Source organism: Neomonachus schauinslandi, chromosome 5, assembly GCF_002201575.2.
Source record: "Neomonachus schauinslandi chromosome 5, ASM220157v2, whole genome shotgun sequence".
Taxonomy (NCBI): domain Eukaryota; kingdom Metazoa; phylum Chordata; class Mammalia; order Carnivora; family Phocidae; genus Neomonachus; species Neomonachus schauinslandi.
In genome coordinates this window covers 77,644,457-77,663,900 of record NC_058407.1, presented here as the reverse complement: position 1 = coordinate 77,663,900, position 19,444 = coordinate 77,644,457, and the positions used below count along the sequence as shown (strand labels likewise).

Below are 19,444 nucleotides of genomic sequence, written 5' to 3'. Positions count from 1 at the left end.
GTTTGACCTCTTCACCTCTAACAAGCATTTGAATAGCAAATTAAGTTTAGCTGATGGTAGAAGCCAAGGAGTTGTAAACGGTAAATGAACAGCAAAGGGATAATGAGAGGAACAATTTTTTCTTAATTTGAAGTATAATTTGAAGAAACACTGAACATCAGTATACTAATGGGCTAAGTTTTTGAAATGACATTGAATGCTGGCTTCAGGAAATATTAAAAAATAGTGAATTCAGAAGCTTATGCTAAGGAAGAATTTGAATATACACAGGAAGATGAAGCAGGTGACTGGTGCGGAAGTGAGGCAAGAGACTGTCTATCACTGGATGGAAATAAGAGAAAGAAGGGTGTGGAGAGCAGCGTTTGAAAACAGAAAATAACCTTTACAAACATTCCTTAAACCCAAGGTTAAGTGGTAGTATCCTGTTTTGCAGTTTCAAAATTTGAGTCACAGAGAAGTTCCATGAATTGCCAAAGGTCAGTCGGTTAGTCAATGGCAGAACCAACCCTACTCCAGTGACTCCAAACCCGCTGCTTTTTCCACCTCATTATATTGCATTTTCTTTTGTTTTAAGCCTTCCAATTAGTTTTCAGCCCATCTGAGGATATCATATCTAAGTCAATTTGAATTAATGTGGCAGGACCTTGGGTAACCACATTAGTATTTTTGAGCCTTTCTTACTGTTTTTTTCCCCTTTAGAATAATTACAAACTGCTGTGTTTTAATTACGATTACTTTTAGGATGCTCCAGATTTCTTCCAAACAGTTGGTTTTTGTATTTTCTGCCTCTACCTTTTCATCTCAAGAATCCTAAACTCTCCTGTACCCCAGTGGAATTTTTCCCTAAGAAGAAACACTGACTGATATAGTCCATCCGAATGGCAAGATGGAGGAGCACAGAAATAGACTACTGAATCTGAGGTGTAAATGCTTTCAGGTAGCTCCCCTGGGTTGAAAGCAGTATAAAGCAATATTCTTTTCAAAGCCAGTTGGAAGCAATTTACAGGCAAGAAACAATGTGGTCTATATAAAAACAATAATTCTGATTTCCATGTGTCATCTGCGTGTTGCACAACTGTGTAAATTATTCATAGAAACAGAAATTAGGAAAAGGAAGTAACTCTGCAATATGCTGTGATTAAAGAATCACTGAGCATCCCTTACTTGGCTGATGGTTCGCATCTAGGTTTGTTTATAAAGAAATTTGGTGTAGCTGTAATGGAATGGCGCCTTCTAGAACACAAAAAGAAAATAGATAACTGCATTATGAAGGCAGCAGTGCCTTTTCCATAAATGACCCAGTAATCAGGTTTTTCTTCCCATTAAGAGTTATCTCCTTATGGTATATTTAGTAAACGAAAGAGATTTTTTATTTTATATTTGTTTCTGAATCATCCCTGATTGCTACTCCCCTAGATATAGTTCTCCTTCCTTCTCCTCGCTGTGTCACTACCACCTTTTCAGAGGATTCCATAGAAGAGTTGGTCAAGAAGAGATGAACAGGGGCCTCCCTTCTTTTCATAGTTCTATCATTTCTATTTCTTTCTTCCTTCTTTCTTTCTTTCCTTCTTTCTTTCTTTCTTTCTTTCTTTCTTTCTTTCTTTCTTTCTTTCTTTCTTTCTTCTTTCTTCTTTTTGTTGAGTTATAATTGACATGTAAAAGGCTATACGTATTTAATGTTTACAACTCAAAGAGTTTGGAGTAAGTATATACCCATGAAACCATCACGACCCTTAAGGTCATAGACATACCCATCACCGCCAAGGTTTCCTCCCACCTACTTTGTAATAATAATAATAATGATATCTTTAGTATAATAATAATACCTTTACAATAATAATAATCATCTACTGCTGTATAATAGATCTCTTGAACTTGTTTATATAAATGAAACTTTGTAATCTTTAATTATCACTTCCCCATATCCCCTTAGTTCCAGCCCTTGGCAATCACCATTATACCCTCTATTTCTATGAGTTTGACTATTTTTGGTTTTACATGTAAGTGAGATCATACAGTATTTGTCTTTCTGTGTCTGACTTATTTCACTTAGTCACTGTCCTCCAGGTTTATCCATGTTGTTACAAATGCTAGGATTTGCTTCCTTTTTTTAAAGCTGAATCATATTCCATTGTATGTACATATCACATTTTCTTTATCCATTCACCTATCATTGGATATTTAGGTACTTTCTATATTTTGGCCATTGTGAGTAATGCTGCAGTGAACATGGGAGTGCAAAGTAGCTCTTTGAAATCCTGATTCCAATTCCTTTGAATAAATACCAAGAGGCAAGATTGCTGGATTTTGATGACAGTTCTATTTTTAATGTTTTTTTTTTTTTTGGTTTAATTGTTTGACCATCCACTTAATATTTCCATAGTCCAAAAAAATTCTCCCAAATTAAGTCTTTCCAGGTAGGATACTATAGCTACTCCAGTTCCTAACTTTATTCTTATCCCAAGTTTTACTTTTCTCTCCTTAATGTTCTTCTTTATTCCTTTACTCTTTGCAAGTAAACCTACTTTTTAGGAAACTTCACTCATCCACAAGGGTTATCACCCCAGGATTCATTCACCAAGTTCATTAAATTTCTTAATGTCTAAGCTTATTCTTAGAACCACTAAGAATTAGAAAATAAACACATCAAAATTTGTGAGCTGCAACAAAAGTGGTGCTTAGAGTGAAATTTGTTGCACTGAATACATATATTAAAAAAGAAGAAAGAAGAAAGATATAAAATCAATAGTCTAAGTTGCTACCACAGGAAACTAAAAATAGAAGACAAAGTTAGGTCCAAAGTAAGCAAAAGAAAAGAAATAAGAATTACAGGAGAAATCTATGAATTTGAAAAAAGGAAATCAATAGAATACAATAAATTAATAAAATGAAAAGCTAATTCTTTGAAAAGATTAATAAAACAATAAGCTTCTATTCGGGCTAACTAAGAAAAAGGGAGGACACAAATTGCTAATATCACAAATGAAAGAGGGGATGTGACTACAGATCCTGTGGATATTGAAAGGATGCTAAAGAAAACTATCAACAACTCTATGTTCACAAATTTGACAGCATGGATGAAATGGACCAATTCCTTGAAAGACAATTTGCCCAGACTGACATAAGAAGAAATCTGAATAGGCCAACATCTAGTTAAGAAATTCAATAAATAATTAATAACCTTCCAAAACAAAAAGCAACAGGCCCGGATGGACTCATGATGAATTCTACCAAACATTTAAGAAAGAAATTATACCAATTCTCTACAATCTCTTTCAGAGGATAGAAGCACAAGGAATACTTTCTAATTCATTCTAAGAGGCCAGTATTACCCTAATACCAAAACCGAACAAAGACATTACAAGAAAACTATACATTAATATCTCTCATGAACATAGATGCAAAAATCTTCAACAAAATATTAGCAAATTGAACCCAAAAAAGTTTAGAAAGAAACACAATGACTAAATGTGATTTATCCCAAGTATGCAAAGCTAATTCAACATTCAAAAGTCAATTAATATAATCCTCATATTACATGCTATTGATAATATCACCATTGATCATATCAGTAGATGCAGAAACAGCACTAGACAAAACCCAACACACATTCATCATAAAAGTTCTCAGCAAACTAGGAATAGAGGGGAACTCCTTCAACTTGATAAAGATATATCCACAATAAATCTAAAGCTAACATCACACTTAATGATGAGAAACTCAAAGTTTTCCAAGGTCAGGTACAAGGCCAAGATGTCCTCTCTCAACCGCTCCTTTCACTATTGTACTGGAAGTCCATGCTAATGCAACAAGACAAGAAAGGGAAATAAAAGGCATTTAGCTTGGGGAGGAAGACATAAAACTATGTTTATTCACGGATGACATGATGGTCTATGTAGAAAATCTGAAAGAATCACCAAAAACCTCTTGAAACTAATAATTACAGCAAGGTCATAGTATGCAATTTTAATATACAAAAGTAAATTGCTTTACTATATACCAGCAATGAACAAGTGGAATTTGAAATTAGAAACACAATACCATTTACATTAGCACCTTCCCAAAATGAAATACTCAGGTTATAAATCTAACAAATAAGTAAAAGATCTATATGATAGGAGGAAAACCATAAAACTCTGATAAATTAAATCAAAGAAAAACTAAATAAATAGAGATATGTCATGGGAAAGAAGACTCAATATTATCAAGATGTCTGTTCTTCCCAATTTGATCTATAGATTCAATATAATCCCAGTCAAAATCTCAGTAAGTTATTTTATAAATATGGATAAATTGATTCTAAAGTTTACATGAAGAAGCAAAAAATCCAGAGTAGCCAACTCAATATTGAAAAAGAACAAAGATGGAGGACTGACACTACCAACTTCAAGACTCACAATAAAGCTACAGTAACAAGACAGTGTGGGATTGGAAAAGAATAGACAAATTGATCAATGGAACAGAAAAAAGCCCCAGAAATAGACCCTTATAAATACAGTCAAATGATCTTTGACAAAAGAGCAAAGGCAACAAAATGGAAAAAAGGTAATTTTTTCAACAAATGGTGCTGATACAACTAGACATCCACAGGCAAAAAGAAAAAAATTAATCTAGACACAGGTCTTACTCCCTTTACAAAAATTAACTCAAAATGGATTATAGACCTAAATGTAAAAATGCAAAACTATAAAACTCCTAGGAGATAGCATAGAAGAAAACCTAGGTGAACCTGGATTTGGTGATGGCTTTTTAGATACAACACTAAAAGCATAATCCATGAAGGAAATAGTTGATAAGCTGGAATTCATTAAAATTTAAAACTTCTGCTCTGTGAAAGACAATGTTAAGAGAATGAGAAGACAAGCCACAGACTGGGAGAAAATATTTACAAAGGACACACTGGATAAAGGACCATTATCCAAAATATATAAAGAACACTTAAAACTCAACAATAAGAAAACAAACAATGCAATTAAAAAATAGTCTAAAGACCTTAACAGACACATCACCAAAGAAGTTGTATAGATGGCAAATAAGCATATGAGAAGCTCTACACTCATGTTTTCAGAGGAATGCATATTAAAACAATCATGAGATACCCCTGCACACCTATGAAAATAGCCAAAATCTGGAAGACTGACAATATCAAATGCTGACAAGGATGTGGAGCAACATACATTGCTGGTGGGAATGCAAAATGATGCAATCACTCTGGAAGGCAACTTAGTGGTTTCTTACAAAGCTAAGCATACTTTACCAGACAGTCCAGCAATTGTGTTCCTTGGTATTTATCCAAAGGAGTTGAAAACTTACGTACACACAAAAACCTGCACATGGATGTTTATAGCAATTTGACTCATAATTGTTAAAACTTGGAAGCAAACAAGATGCCCTTCAGTAGGTGAATGGATAAACTATGGTAGATCCAGACAATGGAATATTATTCATTGCTAAGAAGAAATGAGCTATCAAGCCATGAAAAGACATGGAGGAAATTTCAATGCATATTAATAAGTCAAAGAAGCCAATCTGAAAAGGCTACATACTTTATGATATCAACTATATGACATTCTGGAAGAGACAAAACTGTGGACACAGTGAAAAAGATCAATGGTTGTGGGGGGTGAAGAGGAAGGTAATGAACAGCACAGAGGATTTTTAAGGTGATGAAAATACTCAGTGTGATACTCTAATGATAGATGTCATTATACATTTGTCCAACCCATAGAATATACAACACAAAGAGTGAACCCTAATGTAAATTGTGGACTTTGGGTGATTATAGTATGTCCACATAGGTTCATCAGTTATAACAAGTGGGGGATGTTGGTAATCAGGGAGGCTGTGTGTGTGTTTTGGGGGGAGGACAGGGGGTCATGGGACATCTCTATACCTTCCTCTCAATTTTGCTGTGTACTTAAAACTGCTTTTAAAAAAATAACTCTTTTATATAGAGAAAAGAAAAAAATAAGAAAAACCTAAATTACAAACCTTGTGATGCTGCTTCCTTAGCCTCACAGAGTCTGGTCACAGCTTTGAATCTACCCCTGAATTGGCCTAATTAAGCTCTTACACAGATGTCCCTCTGGCCAGTCTCTGCGGGGTAGCCAGGCTTCAGCTCGGAGCCATTCCTCCCTCAGGCGCTCCCCAGTCTCTGGAAAGGTGGGTGAATGACAGTCTGTACCAATGCAGCCACTGAAGAAATGATTTCGTTCAGTTAATAAATTTAGAGTGTTAGTGTACTAACCCTTAGTAATATGATCATCTTATGATGTTATAAAATCACTCTTGCTTTCCCTGTTTCGGGAGGGGTAGGTAATACCAGAAGATTGTGTTGGGATGTGGATAAGGTTTGAAGGAGGTGTGTTGAAATCTGATAAAGATAGTTGAAAAAATAGCTCGGAGGTTGCCATCATTTAAAATTAATTGTTAAGGGGGCACACCCCTCCCCGACTTCTCAGGCAGCCTTCCATACGGAGGGAGCTTCACAGGGGTAACCTCCATCTCTCTCTGCCCTGTTGGTCACTCAGCCTCAGGGCTGCTACCCTGGTTTTCAGATTGGGAAATTGGAGATAAATATAATAGTGACTAAAAACCCTGTCCTTCTTCCCCACGGAGATGAGCTTCCACCTGAGAACTTGTCTCCACCCTTCCCGGGGCCAGTTTTCTCCCCACCAGTGAGAGGCCTGCCTCAGGCACCACCACGCACTCAGTCAACACCAGGACATTCAGCTGCCCCTGGCCTGCTGCTGTATCTTCCGACTTAAGCCTTCGTGACAGGCCTTTATCTCTGCTTCTCCCATGTCTGACTTTTCAAAATGCGTATCAGTCTCAGGTGGAAGCAAGATGCTCTTTATTGGGTCCCTGGCCCTCCAAGTCTCCCAACGACTGTGAACTCCTCCTGGGAATCTAGTAAATATCGCACACCAGCCCACACGATGGGGATAAAAATGATATAAGGAGTGTGGATGTTTCTCAATGTTCCTACTTTGCATTAGGTAGAACAGCGAGTAGGTGAATCTTCCTGCAATCACACATAAAGGGGTGAGAGAGAGTAAGAGAGTCTGTGGTTCCCCAGTCAGTGGTACAGGCGGAAGAGCGAAGGAAAATTAGAGCAGAGAGATCCGGGCTAAGGCCTCCTCGGGAAGGAAGACTTCTGCTGAGCTTTAAGGAAAGGGCGGTCCGCGCATTCCCAAAGTGCAGTGTGCTATTCATGGAAAGCTAAGCACATCGAGCTGGTTCTATTGCAAATATGTATTTATAATTACATCCTGTAAGTAACCGAAAACTCTATCATTACCCTAAAAAAAATGTGGAACCTGCCGGGGCAGACACGTTCTGTCTCACCCTCACCCCCTACGTGGCCTGCACGACCCGTGGCCAAGTTCACCATGGACGTGGGAGCCATTTTTGCACTAAATAAGAAGAAAAAAGCTCTGAATGCTGGTGCCCAAACTCGGGCCTCTCCGCGTAACCACAAGGGGCACGCTGAGCAAAGATGGAAGTGACTCTGAGGACTCAGAGCCGGAGAGCATCGGCTCGAGTGGGCCGCGCGGGAGCAGACAGGTGGCGGTCGACCCGGCCTGGTGCACCCCCGCCCTGGGAGCCAGCTGCGCAGCCCCCCGAGACAGCCCTGCCGTGAGCCTCCCCGCCGCCCCGCACCCAGGCCCTTACGAAGCAGACGGGGTGGGGCCGAAGACCAGCAGGAGGCACGAAAGCATCCCGGGGGGGGGGGAAGGGGGGGGGCGGGGGGGGGGGGGGGCGGGGAAGAGTTCTGAAGTCCCTAAACCCCGGTGAGCCTTGCGGATTGATCTCCTAACGCCACTAGCTCCCATGAACCCAGAAAGAAAACTGCACTTTCAGTCCCGATGGCCCTGTGACAACACTGTTCCTCTCAGCGGCCCACGGATGGTACTGATGGGCTTCTGCATGGTTTTTCTAAGAGTGGTACAGTGTCCGGGCTGAGCCAGTCACACGCGCCGGCTCAGGCCTCCCTGTGGCCAGTACCAGGCACTTGCCTTGCTGCCTGCGTGGTACATCGCAGAAAAACGAACGCTAATACCAACCTTACATTTGGGAGACGGGGGAGCCGTTTACAGGCTCCGGCGTGCTTTCCCATCCCCCTCATTTAATTCTCTGGTCACATCTGGTGCTGCTCAGGCACAGCTGGAAGATCAAGTGCTGGCAGACCACATCTGGAAGAGAGATACATCTGGCACTCTCGCGCACACCGCCTCCTTTCCTCTCACTCTCCCAGAACTCGGGACAGGGAGTCAAGACACCTGGCTTCTCAGGCGCGGGCCAGCCATTGGCGGACTGAGTTCAAGGGCAAAGTCCCTTCTCTGGGTATAACTGCGTATTAGGTGATTTCTGAAGTTCCTTCCAGCTCCAAGATACTATTATCCTGTGACAACCTGGAGAAGTAGACAGGATATTCCCACAGAGGGAAAAAATCCACGCTTTCAGTTAAACTACACTAATTACTTGGACAGTATGTGGCTAAATAAGATTTCAGAAATTGATAGCTTGCGGACAGGATTTGTCCTAAGGCCCCATTTTATTTGGCTCCCAACGCGTTTTATATATAAATGTGCTGCTATATCTTCATTTGGGAATATTTTACATAAAAATTCACATTTTCAAATTCTCTTTAAAAAACGGGTCTGACAACATGACAATAATTGGCTGAAATGGGTTCGTCATTATATTGCCCTTTCAGTTAGTGTTTTTCAACCTCGGCACTACTGACATGTTGGGTTGTATGATTCTTTGTTGTGGGGAGCTGTCCTTGCATTTCCGGATGTTTAGTGGCACCCCTGTCCTGCACCCACCAGACGCCAACAGCAGCAGCACCTTCCCACCTTGTGACAACCAGCTGTGACATTGCCACATGTCCCCTAGGGGGCCAAATGGCCTCAGGTTGGAGGTTTGGGAAACTTTGGGGTAGGCATTTAAATAGCGAGCCCTGGAAAGCAGAATTTTAGAGCTGGGAAAAAGATGAAGTGAAACCTTCTTTTATGAAGTAGGAAACTGAAGCCCGTCCAAAGAGGTTAAGTAATTTGCCCAAGTGGTACAACTGGGACAACTAGCAATAGCTCTAGGACTGGGACCCAAGTCCTCTGAATCCTTGTGCAGTGTACTTTCCCCTCAACCTGCTGCCCCCACGGCCCACTGCCTACGAGCTCCTACCTGCTCTTCTTCCAGGTGGGATGGTCCCTTGTCACTCTCCCACACATGCAGTCTGATCCCGGCCATGGTGTATGGCTCAAATAGAGCAGCTCTTCACTTAAAGGGAGCATCTCCTGGGTCTACGTGGTCCCTACTGTCTCACTCAGATAGGAAGGGGGATTTCATAAATATTACCTTATTCTCTGTTTGAGTGATTTAACATAGGATTTTCCTCATTCCCAGCTTATTGAGATCACCAGGCTCTTCTGCATTCTTCTGCGTTCCACATTTCCTCCTAAAGCCACTTACAAAATGTGCCGCCAGACCCAAATGTTTATTAGAAGTCATTTGTCACTCTGAAAACTCCCCTGGAATGTGGTCATTATACAACAGTTGGATGACATTGTTTATACCCTTAGAATTTGTTTCACCATCTCAGGTCTCATCCTTTTTGATAAAATCAGTTTTAGGACATATTAATGATTTCCCACAAGAGATATTTTCTTCACAGAATAAGAGATTCCTCTGATGTCAGAACGTTCCAGACAAGGCTCATTAGCCCAGGAGCCTCCAGTGCTTAGGTTTTAGTTGTGGTTCTACCACTGTCTGAGCATATGGCCAAAGCAAGTCTGTAGCTTACTTAACTCTAAAACACTGTGTTCCAAGGGCTCCTGGGGGCTCAGTTGGTTGTGCGTCAGACCTTGGTTTTAGCTCAGGTCAGGATCTCAGGGTCGTGAGATCGAGCCCTGCATCAGACTCCGTGCTCAACGTGGAGTCTGCTTGAGGATTCTCTCTCCCTCTGGCCCTCCCCTCACTCAACACACACTCTCTCTCTCTCTCTCGCTCAAATAAATAAATAAATAAATCTTAAAAAAAAACAAAAACAGAAACCCACCATGTTCTGATGGCCACTTAGATCCCTCGAATCTCTCACATTGAGGTATATTCTTATTTTATCATTAGTCAAAATGTCCATGTGAAATTTCTCCCCTTATTGAGTCCTGCTGTAATTGGTCAGACTATTTTGTTTCTGACAGAGAAAGCCCAAAGACACCTATTGTAAAATATTCCTTTACACAGCCACAGGGTGACTGCTCCACAGTTCAATTTGAAATTTTTCTCATTGTCAGTGAAATGCGATCTTAGTACTTAGTACTTTGCCAAAATGTCAAGTAATTTTTCACTCAGGGTATGTCCTTCTTGGATGTCCTGCTGAATGTAAGAATCATCTGAGCATGGAATGATGCATGAATCACCCTCCTCCCCTACCACCGTTATCAATTCTCCTTCCCAATGTGGTAGGACATGTCTTATGTCTTCCTAGATTGTGACCTGGAGTGATGGAGCACTGCCTTGTGACCGCTCACCACTGCAGAGTCCCACTACTCTGTGTGTGCTTATTGGCTTGGTTTCTATTCTGGATCTATTTCTCTTTGGCATAGTTTTCTACTGTCTTGGCTTCCTATTGTCTCCTTCCCTCCCCTTCCCTTCGCTTTCTTTTCCATCTGTTCTGTTCTTAGAGCCTGAGGGAAAAAGAATCCTTGCATGAAAAGTAATGATAGCAGCATGGCAGTGTCTACAAAGGAGATGGGTAACATTCCTTTGTGTAATGTTTTGGGAAAGCTTGTTCATGAGGTATGCTTGGACCAGTGGAGAAGGGAAAGAGATTCGCCAGAAACCCAGATGCCCAAATTGAAGAAATGAGTTGGGCATTAAGGGGGGAGTGCAATTTGGACTCCCCCAACACACACCAAGTTGTACGTGTAGAACCGAAAGACCGTCCACGGGTGGTGATCTGATCAGGACTGGTTGGGGGACTGGGCCAGGCTGAGTGAAGCCTTCACTCCCTAAAACCCAGCAGGACCAGGAGGCCAGGGCAGGGATGGTCACTTTATCTCCAAACCTCAGTCATTCTTAATCAGACCCACATTGGGAGTCTCTGTGTGAAGGCACACACACCTTTTTCTTTTGTCTCTATATCAGGAATGAAATAAAATAGACTGATTTAAATTTTTGCTTATTATTTAAAAAAAACCACCACATTAACTACTACCAATTGAACCTTGACTTTATTCCACCTTTTAGCAGAAGATCACAGGGAACCATAAGGACAGTTGCTGGCTATCTTTGAGTTTGTATTCTCTTTTTCTTTGTCAGCAAGACAAGTCCTGAATTTTAGCTGGGCACAGGGCATCCCCAGGGAAGGCTCTATCTTACAGATTGGTGTGACCGCATGACTGTGCTAGCCAATGGGATGCGAGCAGGAAGATGTAAACAACTTGCAGTTCACACCCCAAAAAAGGGAAAGATTGTGCCCAACCCTTCCCCTTCTCCTTTTTCACTTACTGGAATGTGGAGGCAAGATTTGGGAACAGACAGCTTAGCCCTGAGGTGAAAGATGAGTGTTGAAGATGCAAAACAGGATCCAGGAGCGTGGTCCCAAACTGGGGAGCTTCCCTCTCAGCTCTGGACTGGTTGTGTTCGGACTGTATCATGAGCGAGAAAAAAATCCTGCCTCTTTTAAGTCGCAATTATTTTGATGTTTGTTACAATAGCCAGACCTGGTTTCTAAATAATACTGGTATTCATTTTTATACCCTTTGTGCAAACGAGCATCTGGACCTCAAAGAGACAAATAACTTGCTTGAAATTGCTTATAGGACAGTCTCCTCAAGCTGCTCAACTATGATACTTTCTCTTAGAATTCCTCTCTGAGATGAAAATGCCAGTGAAATCATGCAGCTCTTTCCCCTCACCAAAGGAATAGCCAAATCTGAAGGAGACATGCATTCCGGAGCATCTGCCTGGCTGAGTGGATGAGGGTCCATTCTCTGTGAACTTCCATCCTGGACTCCCACCTCATCAGAGGCTGAGTTAGTTTTGAGGTTCCGATAACCTATATGGTAGGCCAGTAAATCATAAAAATGATCATCTTCACTTAGTATCAATTTCTTTACCAACATTTTACACTTAAGGGCTTAAATGTGGAGTTTTATGTATTTAAAACAGAGTCATTTAGCACTAGAACAGAGATTATGTTGCAAGATATTTTGTTTGTTTATTTAAGATTTTTAAACATTGTATGTTAGTGAGATTTGGGTTGTGAGAGCCATCATGGCATCTCTGACTTGTTTTCTGTTCTGGGGTACCGAGGCGCTTACTTGTGAGATGCCAAAACAGAGGTATGGTGGCCAGGGTTTCCTTCGGTCCTCTCTGACAAAAAGAGGATCCATCTTCACGGTGATTTCAGCACTTCTGATGCCCTTTGGAAATTAGGAAACAACTCAATTATACCTGTGAGCCATAACTTGATCTCAGTCATCTCTGAAGCTATTTCCAGGTTAGTCAGAATCAAAACGGCACACAGAGAGGGGGGCAGGAGCAGATTTTCTTGCCCTTCTGCACAGGAGTGGGAGTGACTGAGTAGTGAAAGCCAAAGCTGGGGATGAAAGCAGGGACCAGAAGAAATGCCAAGAGAGCCAAGATAGCAAGGAGATAGGGGTCAGAGGCCAAAACAAACAGGGATCCAACCAGGCTGGGGAGGGTTCATCCACACCAGCACTGAAGCTTTTTGAGGCTGAGGAGAAGGAAAGTGTTAAAAGAAAATTTAGAGAGCTTTACTTGATATGAATATTTTACTGAGTGAGAAATGAACTGGTCACAATCAGGGGCACCTCAAACCCCGGAGTATGAAGCTCAGGGGCATGATGTTATGGCATGGCTTAGAAAATGACAATGACGAAGTTACTTGACCTTCACAGTGATTGGTTATTGCAGTGGGGGTTTCCAGATGGCAGGGGATTAGTTAAAAGTGCTTATCTTATACCATTTTAGGAAGATGTTTTAAGTTTCTTTGATGATTATCATTGGCATTTACAAGAAATAACCCAAGGTAAGTTCCATGGATGCTCATATAAATAAGCTAGATTGAGTTTTGCTTACTTGGCTTAAATGGTTCTGTCTGCTTGGGAGATGTTTAAGCCTGGTCTCCATTTTATTTTATTTTAATTAAAATAAATAAAAATTGTTGAGTGTCTATTATGTGCCAGTAAGTCACATTTTCACACAAATCCTGTGGATGGTATAATTATCACCACTGCTTAGCTGAGAAAGATGGTCTCAAAAAGTTAGCCCAATGGATGTCACACCACTGATGAATAGTAGATCTGGGATTCAGACTCTGGTCTAATTCCAAAGCCTGTGTTCTTTCCATCCATAGCAATGACTAGAGAGCAAGAAGCCTGCCGAGACAGGGCAGGTTGTAATGAACTGGATCAAGTTGACAGGGAGTCAGACCTGGACTTTGTGTAACCGCATGGGGACAGGGTAACATCTGGCACAAGACTTTTAGGGAGTGGGCTACCTTTGGGAAAACACATTGATAAACTGCCCTGGGTGTGGGCCAGGAGGCCTGAAGGTCAAGGTCTGGAAGATAAAGGCAAAACCAAACTTCTCTACGAGTAAGTTAACTAGAATTTGGGACATGAGCAAGAAATTTGACAGAAGAGGGGAGGAGTTAGAAGAAAAGAGGGGGGCCGACACATGATAGGAGGTGGAAGCCACAGAGAAATGTGGCCAGGAAGTGGGGTCCTGGTGATGAGGTAGCTGAGAGGTTTTGAAGAATAGAAATGGGTACTATTTCGTCATAAGTTGACTGGTTGCCGCACTGTTAACTCCAGCAGTTGCCTTAATTGTCCTAAGAAAGTGTGTCACACACACTCACATGGCCTTGTGTTTGAAACAGGCTCATGTGGAATGTCCCAGCAGGAAAAAAAAGAGAACTGCTTAGTGTAGAGGAAGAGGTGACAGCTGACAGGAGGACGGGCATAGAAAGGAGAGGGTTCCATACATGGAGTGATTCGACCTTAGCTGGAAGTGGCCAGGACACTTAGAAACAACCTCCTGCCCACATGTCAAAGATGAACAGGGATTCTGAAAGGGTTGCTGACTGGGCTTACCTCATAGGCGTGAGAATTCAAAACAATTTCATGTCAGTCTGAAAGGGCAAGTTGACTTTAGTTGACATCTGGTTTATGAAAAGAAGGTATTTCTGAAAGAGCTACTCAAGGATGAAGAGGGTGACCTTGGGCGGCTGTCCATTCCCATCCTTGGTAGGGTGTAGGCAGAAATAGTATGGCCATGGTAGAGCAGATTCAAGTGTCGGAATGGACGAACTATACAACCAGTTGAACGCCCTCCCAACCCTGAGGGTCCTGATTCTAAGCCTATCAAAGCAACTTGAATTAAGTATCCAAGCAAACAGGAGTTGATTTGGGAGTGCACAGACCAAGCTCAGCGTGAAGGAATGAAGTCCACTCAACGGGTTAAAAGTAATGCTGAACCATTAACATCCGAACAATAGATAAAGTCGCCTTGCTATTGAGACCCGCTTCTGGCTCAATGAAGATGTTCTCACGGGCTCCCTGCCACCCCATGACCAGTGGCATGGTACAGGCAGCCCAGGATTTGTTTTCTGAGCAGGTGGGCAGATGTGCCTATCGGAATGGCAATTCAGGCCTTGATGTCTGCTGTAGAGGCATCTAATGTTGAGGACTTTTTTGTCTTTTGAGATTAGATGTCTAAGCCCTTTGTCCCAGCTCGTTAGTGAGGTCCAAGGGCTGGAGGCACCCAGAGGGAGTGAAAGCCCACCCGCTTCTCAAGATGTGGAAGGGAAAGAGGGAAAGAAGCAGCAACAACTGGCTCTCTTTTCTCCCCTGCCTCGCCAGAAAAAAACCACACCAGATGCTGCGTCAATCCTCGACTGTTTGCAAGGACAAAGTATATACCAATGGATAAAAAACAACTAAAAAGATTATACTGAAAAAAAAAAAAAACTTCCTGGATTTTCTCTCAAAATGTGCCCAGAATAGTATATGCCCGCAAGTTGGAGAAAAATACCTAAGTAAATATGATACCCTGCCAATGCTCAAATTTTGTCTCAACCAGGGATGAAGCTAGCTTGGGTACGTGAAATTCATAGATAAACCATAAACTTACAAAAAGCAGACTTTATTGGTTTGAATTTCGGCTTGTAAGGTATTTCGCCACCCACTCACGGGAGAATGGCAGCGCGTAGTCAGAAGTCACAGGGGAGGGAGGGCAGCAAATATCTTACATCAACCACAAACTAGACATCATCCCAGGAGAGTTGACTGTAGACCTCAGACAGTTTCTGATATTTGAATTAAGAATAAAAGTTCCCATATGAAGCCAGTCTAGGAAAGGCATCCTTGATGATTCTCGAAAACTCTCTCATGTGTTAGATTCCTCCACTGAGCAGGACTGAACACATCTGGGGAGGGGGGTCATACCCCCTTCGATTAGGTTCCAGAGACCCAGGAGTTCAGTTCTTGCCCCAGAGCCTCCTCCCTTCGTGGTAACTAAAGGTAAATTGACCACCTCACTTAGAAAATCTGGAAGACTGAGTCACATTTAAGCTACAGCTTGGCTTTAGAAAGGTTTTCTTCCACGAAACTGTATTTGAATTAGGGAAAGACCTCCCGTTCTTTCATTTAACAAACATTCTGAAGTCGTTCCTCCAATCCAGATGTCGTGCTGGATTCTGCAGATACAAAGATGGAGACACCATCGATGCTTTGGAATAGCTTGGAGCCTAGTGAATAAGATGCTCATGCAAACGAGATTAAAGCCCGGTAAGTGAGTTTATCAGGGATACACAGTGAGTGGCATTTCAGGAGGAAGGAACAGTACCTTTCAAAGGTACCAAAGAGGGAGAGATTATGACAGTGGCAGAAGGAGAACAGGTCAGTGCCAGGGTCAAAGTGGTACCTCGTACTCTCTGGCTACATCAGAGATTTCCTGGAAAATGAACAAAGGCATGGTGAAGCTCAAGTGCTTTCCTGCATTTGAAGTTCAACAAATCCAGAGATACTGACTCAGAGCGAAAGGAAATAACACATCTTGACTGATTTCTTTGTGATACCCCAAAACAAGTGCCGAGGGACGTAAGGATTATTGTCTCTGGAATAATCAGGGCCGCTTCGCGGGTGTGTGACCTGCAGCCACACAGGGCTCCGTGTTTGGAAACCTCTGGTCTTGGATACATGCTCTCCGGTTGCTATCTTGAAATTCTTTACTACATCATGGCCAAAGGGTCCTGCATTTCCTATTTCACTGGGTCCCCAAAATGATGTAGCTGATCCTGAGGAAAGGACATTTTCAGAGAATTTGCAGTAGTTCAGTTTTGTATACAAAGAAGAAGGAGGGAGAGGTGGCTGATGAGGTTGAACAGGTAGGCACGGGCATAGGTTGAAAAGCCTGGAAGTCTGGGTCCTGGGATTGAGCCCTGCATTGGGCTTCCTGCTCAGCAGTGAGTCCGCCCCTCTCTCTCTCTCTCTCTCCCTCTCCCCATCACTCATTCTCTCTCTCAAATAAATAAATAAATAAATAAAATCTTTATTTATTTATTTATTTATTTTTTATTTGCGAGAGAGAGAATGAGAGAGAGCACGAGAGGGAGGAGGGTCAGAGGGAGAAGCAGACTCCCTGCTGAGCAGGGAGCCCGATGTGGGACTCGATTCCGGGACTCCAGGATCATGACCTGAGCCGAAGGCAGTCGCTTAACCAACTGAGCCACCCAGGCGCCCAAAATCTTTATTTTTTTAAGTGTTTTATTTTTTAAGATTTTATTTATTTATTTGAGAGAGAGAGAGAAAGCATGAGAGGGGAGAGGGTCAGAGGGAGAAGCAGACTCCCCGCTGAGCGGGGAGCCTGATGTAGGAGTCAATCCTGGGACTCCAGGATCATGACTTGAGCTAAAGGCAGTTGCTTAACCAACTGAGCCACCCAGCACCCCTAAATAAAATCTTTAAAAAAAAGAAAAAAGAAAAGCCTGGAAGTCTTGCTAAGCATTTAAAATTTGCCTCTGAGAGAAAGATAGTCATGGAAGACTTTGAAGAGGAAAGTAACATGAAGAGATTGGACTCTTAGATCACTCTAGTGTAATGTGAGTGATGGAGTGGAAATGTAACAAAGTTTTTGCCATTTAAAAATCAACACTTTTCATTGTTCAAATTTCATTTATCAGGTCTAAATTTTTGATCCATGTTAAAATGCAAAGGTCTCCAAGAGGAATAACTGCTAGGATTAATGTACATTTTAGGGTAAATTAAGCTATCAGGATTTGTGAGCACTTTTGAGAACCAGAGGTAGGAAAGAGCGCATGGAAAACAGGAAGCCAAGGGCTCTGTTTGGAGGCAGGAGCCATAGAGAAGGCTGAGCCTTAACGGGGAAGCTTAGGCTTGGTTTTTTTTTTCTCCCTTCAGTTTGCACAAGACCAGCCTGACCCACACATAAGAATTTGTTTCCTAAAATTCCTTTTAGCACTCCCTATCCAGAGTCCTTTAGTGCAGTGTTTCTCAGAGTGTGGTTCCCAGGAAAGCAGCACTAATATCACACGTTAGAAACACCTTCTCTGCCCCATTTCAGGTACACTGACTCAGCCGGGGTGGGGGTGGGACCCCACAGTCTGGGGCCACCAGCCCCCCGGGTGGTCCTCATGCAGCTGAGAGCTGATGCATCATTACAAGTTATCTGTGTCCCTGAAACTCTCACCTTACAGGAAAAAAAAAAAAGAGTGGACATGCCTGTCTGGTATTAGAATGGATAATCAAACGTGATTTTAATACCAAGAAGAGATTCGGCTTTGTCCTAAACATGCCTTTAATGGAAGTCTATTCAGTGAGTGATCGAAGTTACAGATGATTGCAGTGTCTTCGTAGGTGGTAATTCCAGCATTCCAGAATGACTTTAAAAGGTCATATTTTGGGGCGCCTGGGTGGCTCAGTTGGTTAAGCGACTGCCTTCGGCTCAGGTCATGATCCTGGAGTCCCTGGATCGAGTCCCGCATCAGGCTCCCTGCTCGGCAGGGAGTCTGCTTCTCCCTCTCCCACTCCCCGTTTGTGTTCCCTCTCTCACTGTGTCTTTCTCTGTCAAATAAATAAAATCTTTAAAAAAAAAAAAAAAGGTCATATTTTGTTAAACAGATTCTGAATCATGCTGCTGGAGCTAACAATGGTATTTAGCAAAACGAGATAAAGATGATTCTTTTTTTTTTATTCCTATGCAAGCACGGTTGTTATAGGGGAAGGATTTTTCACGTGTGCCATCATCTTCCAAGGGATAATCGGAAAATTTCATTTCTTGGTGTCTTACATCGCACTAATAGTATCAAGGCTATGTTATTGCGTGTCCAAAAGTTGCTTTCGTTTACATAGTCTATAATATTTCTGAAAAGGAGTCTAAGTTGCTGTTAAAACCATCATTTCTCAGATTCTTTCCATTGTCTTCCATGAGTAATCCAATACACATGGAAGGATAAAAGAGTAAACACTTTTGTGATAATCCAAATTTTTCCAATGGAATTTTAAACAATCTGACAGTTCGGTCTTGTTAAAAAGTGATATAAAATAAATGCTTCTTAGCAAACAGTTGTCCAGTAAATATTATAATTCTGTCTCATATTCTCACAGTGGATTGTTTTCTGAGTCTTTCAGTAGAATTCTTTCAAATTAGAGCTCAATGATCTTCTTTATATTTTATCCAGGGTTTGAAATACATGAACCTGTCTCTACTTACTTGAACAATGGCCTCTATTATGGTGTCTTTTTCTTTAAATCCAAATATTATACTCAGCATTTTAGGAATTCCCTATTCCAAATACAGGCAATTAAATTGTCTATAAGTTATTCAGAGCCTTAGAAAATGAAATGAAATAGGAGTTTGTACTTTGAAATGAGTTCAAAAATGTGTACCATTTGTCAATGCTAGTCCCAGTCAAATAGTCCTCATTATCTTCTGGTTCTGCTGTTAACAGACGAAATAATCTGACACAGACTTCTCTAACAAAAATATTTCCTTCTAGGAGAAGTCTGGCCTTTCTCAGCAATCAGGAATCAAATTCTTGCCCTTGAAGATGGGAGAGAGAACAGAATGCTTCTTGGTGCCATATAAGCTGGATGAAATTTGAAAACATCCCCCAGGATACACTGGGGGACATGCACAGACATTTGCATTCCTTTCCCAATATTCAGGACGAACTTGGAGCTGATAGCCTGGTACTCCAGAAGAAGAGAGAACCAAGTGTGGAGCTTTGGAAACCCTGAAGGTACTGTCTGAGGCCAGGGCTCAGATGCAAGGGTCACATCACTGGCCTGACTTTCTTTGGCCTCAGGACTCGGAGTTGCGACCAGAATGAAAGTGGTCAGCATCTTTTTCAGAGACTGTTTACCCAACCCCCTTTGCACTTGCCCTTTTC

At 41.8% G+C, this 19,444-nt stretch overlaps 1 protein-coding gene across 1 annotated transcript in view; it reads left to right on the top strand.

Moving 5' to 3' along the window:
- CCDC91 (coiled-coil domain containing 91) overlaps nt 1-19,228 on the top strand; it is a 284,867-nt gene extending 265,639 nt beyond the window's left edge. The window contains exon 12 of the mRNA XM_021690821.1: nt 19,052-19,228. Within this exon, the coding sequence (XP_021546496.1) occupies nt 19,052-19,156 (105 nt within the window). The 3' untranslated portion in view covers nt 19,157-19,228. The remainder of the gene's footprint in view (nt 1-19,051) is intronic.
- Nucleotides 19,229-19,444: the final 216 nt, after the last annotated feature.